Source organism: Eufriesea mexicana, unplaced genomic scaffold (assembly GCF_001483705.2).
Source record: "Eufriesea mexicana isolate 0111107269 unplaced genomic scaffold, ASM148370v2 scaffold11349, whole genome shotgun sequence".
In the NCBI taxonomy this organism is placed as follows: Eukaryota; Metazoa; Arthropoda; class Insecta; order Hymenoptera; family Apidae; genus Eufriesea; species Eufriesea mexicana.
Genome location: NW_016918977.1, coordinates 20441 through 23387, shown reverse-complemented (window position 1 = coordinate 23387; position 2947 = coordinate 20441). Strand labels below are relative to the sequence as shown.

The following is a 2947-nucleotide window of genomic DNA, read 5'->3' as shown; positions in this document are numbered from 1 at the left end:
CTCCAACACATGGGAGATCGGAGATTAGGCACTAATTTAGTTTTACTATCTAATGCTGACTACAAAATTTTTAAATCAGGGTAACGAATTTTATAAATTCCTGTAAAATAAGAACAGAAAAATTATGCGAGTACATTATCAACAAAAAATATTTGTTAACGCGTTAAAGTGCTTGAAATATGTTCTACAGCCAGGAGAATAACTAACCTAATACATTTAACTAGTATAAAGTATTGATATTTTATTTACCTTGACTTAAATTTATTAGGTCTCGAATATTTTTGTGACCTTCAAATTAGGAACTTCTTCGTTTCTCTTTCATAAATTAAATAATCATATGACGTAAATAAAGTGTTTCTATCCATTGAAACAATTCGAAAAACATAAATTTAGATTACTTCATCGTATAAATAAATTTTGCCCCGAAATCATTCGCTAGGGTCCTGGACACATGGAACGCAAAATAAAACTGGGTCCAGAATGTGACAGAGTCTAACTCCCATATTTCGCTCGACGTGAAACAAAAAGAAACGAAACCGTGGTGATACTAAAGATAAAAATGGCGGAAAAAATTTGGTGTAAAGTGCAACCGGAGTCATCGATCCGTAGCACCCACAACAATCGTACGTCATCCGCAAAATTACACACGAGTGACATCATCGATTTCCGCCAGCCGCGCTCCATTTGTCGCACGGCGCATGCGCAAGGTACTGCGTATCGACAGACTCGCCATTTGTTCGTGTCGAACCTTCCGGCGTTGTTTCTACACCGTTACCGATCCCAGCTCGTAGACAATCGTCCCATTGAACGTAGGGCATCGCTCTCCGTTATCGTTCTTTCCGCTGATCGATTCCGCGAATCAGCAGTCTCCGATGCGGCCAGAACGCGAACGCCCAGCAGCGGAATTAATATCGCGACAGCGTGCCTCAATCCGTCGTCGGCTCGACCTTTGCCGAGGTAGCCGCTGATAGATACTAGAGTGGCGTGTCGATCGATCGTCGCGTGCATACGTCAGAGGCAGCTAATCAGACAGGTCCGCGTCTGGCATGCCCCTCTTTAGGGATTCCGAGCTCGTACAGGCGGTGGTACGTGCTGATCGAGCGGGAAGTTTCCCTCACGACGAGTCGACACACCAGCCGCTCGCTAGTTTCGTCCCGGCAGTCGAGTGAAACCGGCCCCGACGGCACCAGTCTTCAGTCTTCCCGGTGGTGGGCCGCTGGACCAGCCGGTACAGTCAACATGGATCGTCTGAGAGCGTGGAAAACGTTCTGCCTGTGCATCTCCATAGTCCTCCCGACTATCACACCTGCCACGGCAGCTGACACTCAGCCTTTCGTAGTCAGTAACACGTTGGACCAAGGCAACGCGAAGGATTACTTCATAGGACCCTGTCTCGTGAACAGTAATCAGACCTGTCCGGACAGAGAGGTGACGTTCTTCCTGTATACTCAGAGAAACCCGGATGCCGCACAGCAAGTGCTAGTAGACGAGACCAGCTCGAACTTGAGGCAGACCAATTTCGATCCTACCAAACCGACCAAGATCGTGGTACACGGGTACGACTCCGACATGGAGTTGTCGTACCTGGTAGACGTGCGAAATGAGTACCTAAAGAGCTTCGATTACAACGTGATAGCCATGGATTGGCATCGGCTAGCCATCGCACCGTGCTACCCGATCGTCGTGCACAACGTGCCACACGTGGGTGACTGTTTGGCCCAGTTGATCCAGCGGCTCAGGGACGTGGGCACGGAGGATATCCACGTGATCGGGTTTAGCCTTGGTGCTCACGTACCCGCGTTCGCGGCGAACACTCTCAGGCCGTACAAGATATCGAGGATCACGGGTCTAGACCCGGCCATGCCGTTATTCGTCACCGGGGACAACGACAATAAACTGGACGCCAGTGACGCGGACTTCGTGGACGTGTTCCATACAAACGCGTTCATCCAGGGCAAGGTGGAGATGAGTGGACATGCAGACTTTTACATGAACGGCGGTATCAATCAGCCTGGCTGCTGGGACAGGTGGAAGCCTTTCGAGTGCGATCACCATAGATCTGTGATGTACTTCGCGGAGTCTATCAACTCTGACGTGGGATTCTGGGGTTGGCAGTGTGGCGGGTTCACGCTGTACCTTCTGGGCCTGTGTCCGCCCAGGTATCCGGCTGTTTTAGCTGGTGATAAGGTGGACGTGAGAAGAAGAGGCTTCTATCTGGTGAGGACGAACTCTCACAGCCCATACGCGTTGGGAAACTTCACCGTGAACCGGTTGGACATGTACACGTAAGCGTGGCGAAGCTCGCGTCGGCGTCGCGAGATGTTGCTGACACGATAAAGCGAATATAGGACCAGGACTCTGCGTATGCGATCCTGTTACCCGATTGCGAAAGTGAAACAGGACACACGCGTGGGACCGAGGTGGCTGCTGCTGCCGGAAGAGGGTACCAGTATTCCTCCGGCGAATTGACCCCAGTGAGCGTGAGAGTTGGCAGAAAAACGCCCTCCATGTCAAGGTCAGGGTATCCCGAGCACCTGCTGCTGTCTCTCTGTTAATCGATAGTGTGTTCGACGTACGGAAAGAAGTGGAGGGGGTCTAACCGGCTATATACCCGTTTAGAAGCCGATTCCTTATCGATTTCACGCGCGTAAAGGAGATAAGCGATGTTATCCACTCGTGCAACTCGAGTCCCGAGTAGAACTGGATTATTTCAACGTTTATTCCATCCGAATCGACCTGATCTTTGTCCTCCACATTTTTGACCATGAATTATGTTGTCCTCTTGGATCGTTGGGTGAATAGAATTGTGGTTTCGAAATACGTTCTTGATTTTCGTTGCGTCAGAAAGATAAGGAGATCAGAGATTAGGTGAAGATTATGACAATGCTCTTATGTAAACTTTATACATGTAAAGAGAAATGTGCTGTAAATGCATCTATGTACGATG

The 2947-nt window shown here is 49.1% G+C and overlaps 1 protein-coding gene across 1 annotated transcript; it reads left to right on the top strand.

Annotated features, from left to right (window-relative positions):
* Nucleotides 1–758: 758 nt before the first annotated feature.
* LOC108553624 (lipase member H-A) lies at nucleotides 759–2746 on the top strand. Its single transcript, XM_017908615.1, has one exon. It carries the CDS (start codon nucleotides 1240–1242, stop codon nucleotides 2287–2289), a length of 1050 nt encoding a protein of 349 aa, XP_017764104.1. The 5' UTR covers nucleotides 759–1239; the 3' UTR covers nucleotides 2290–2746.
* The last annotated feature ends 201 nt before the right edge of the window (nucleotides 2747–2947 follow it).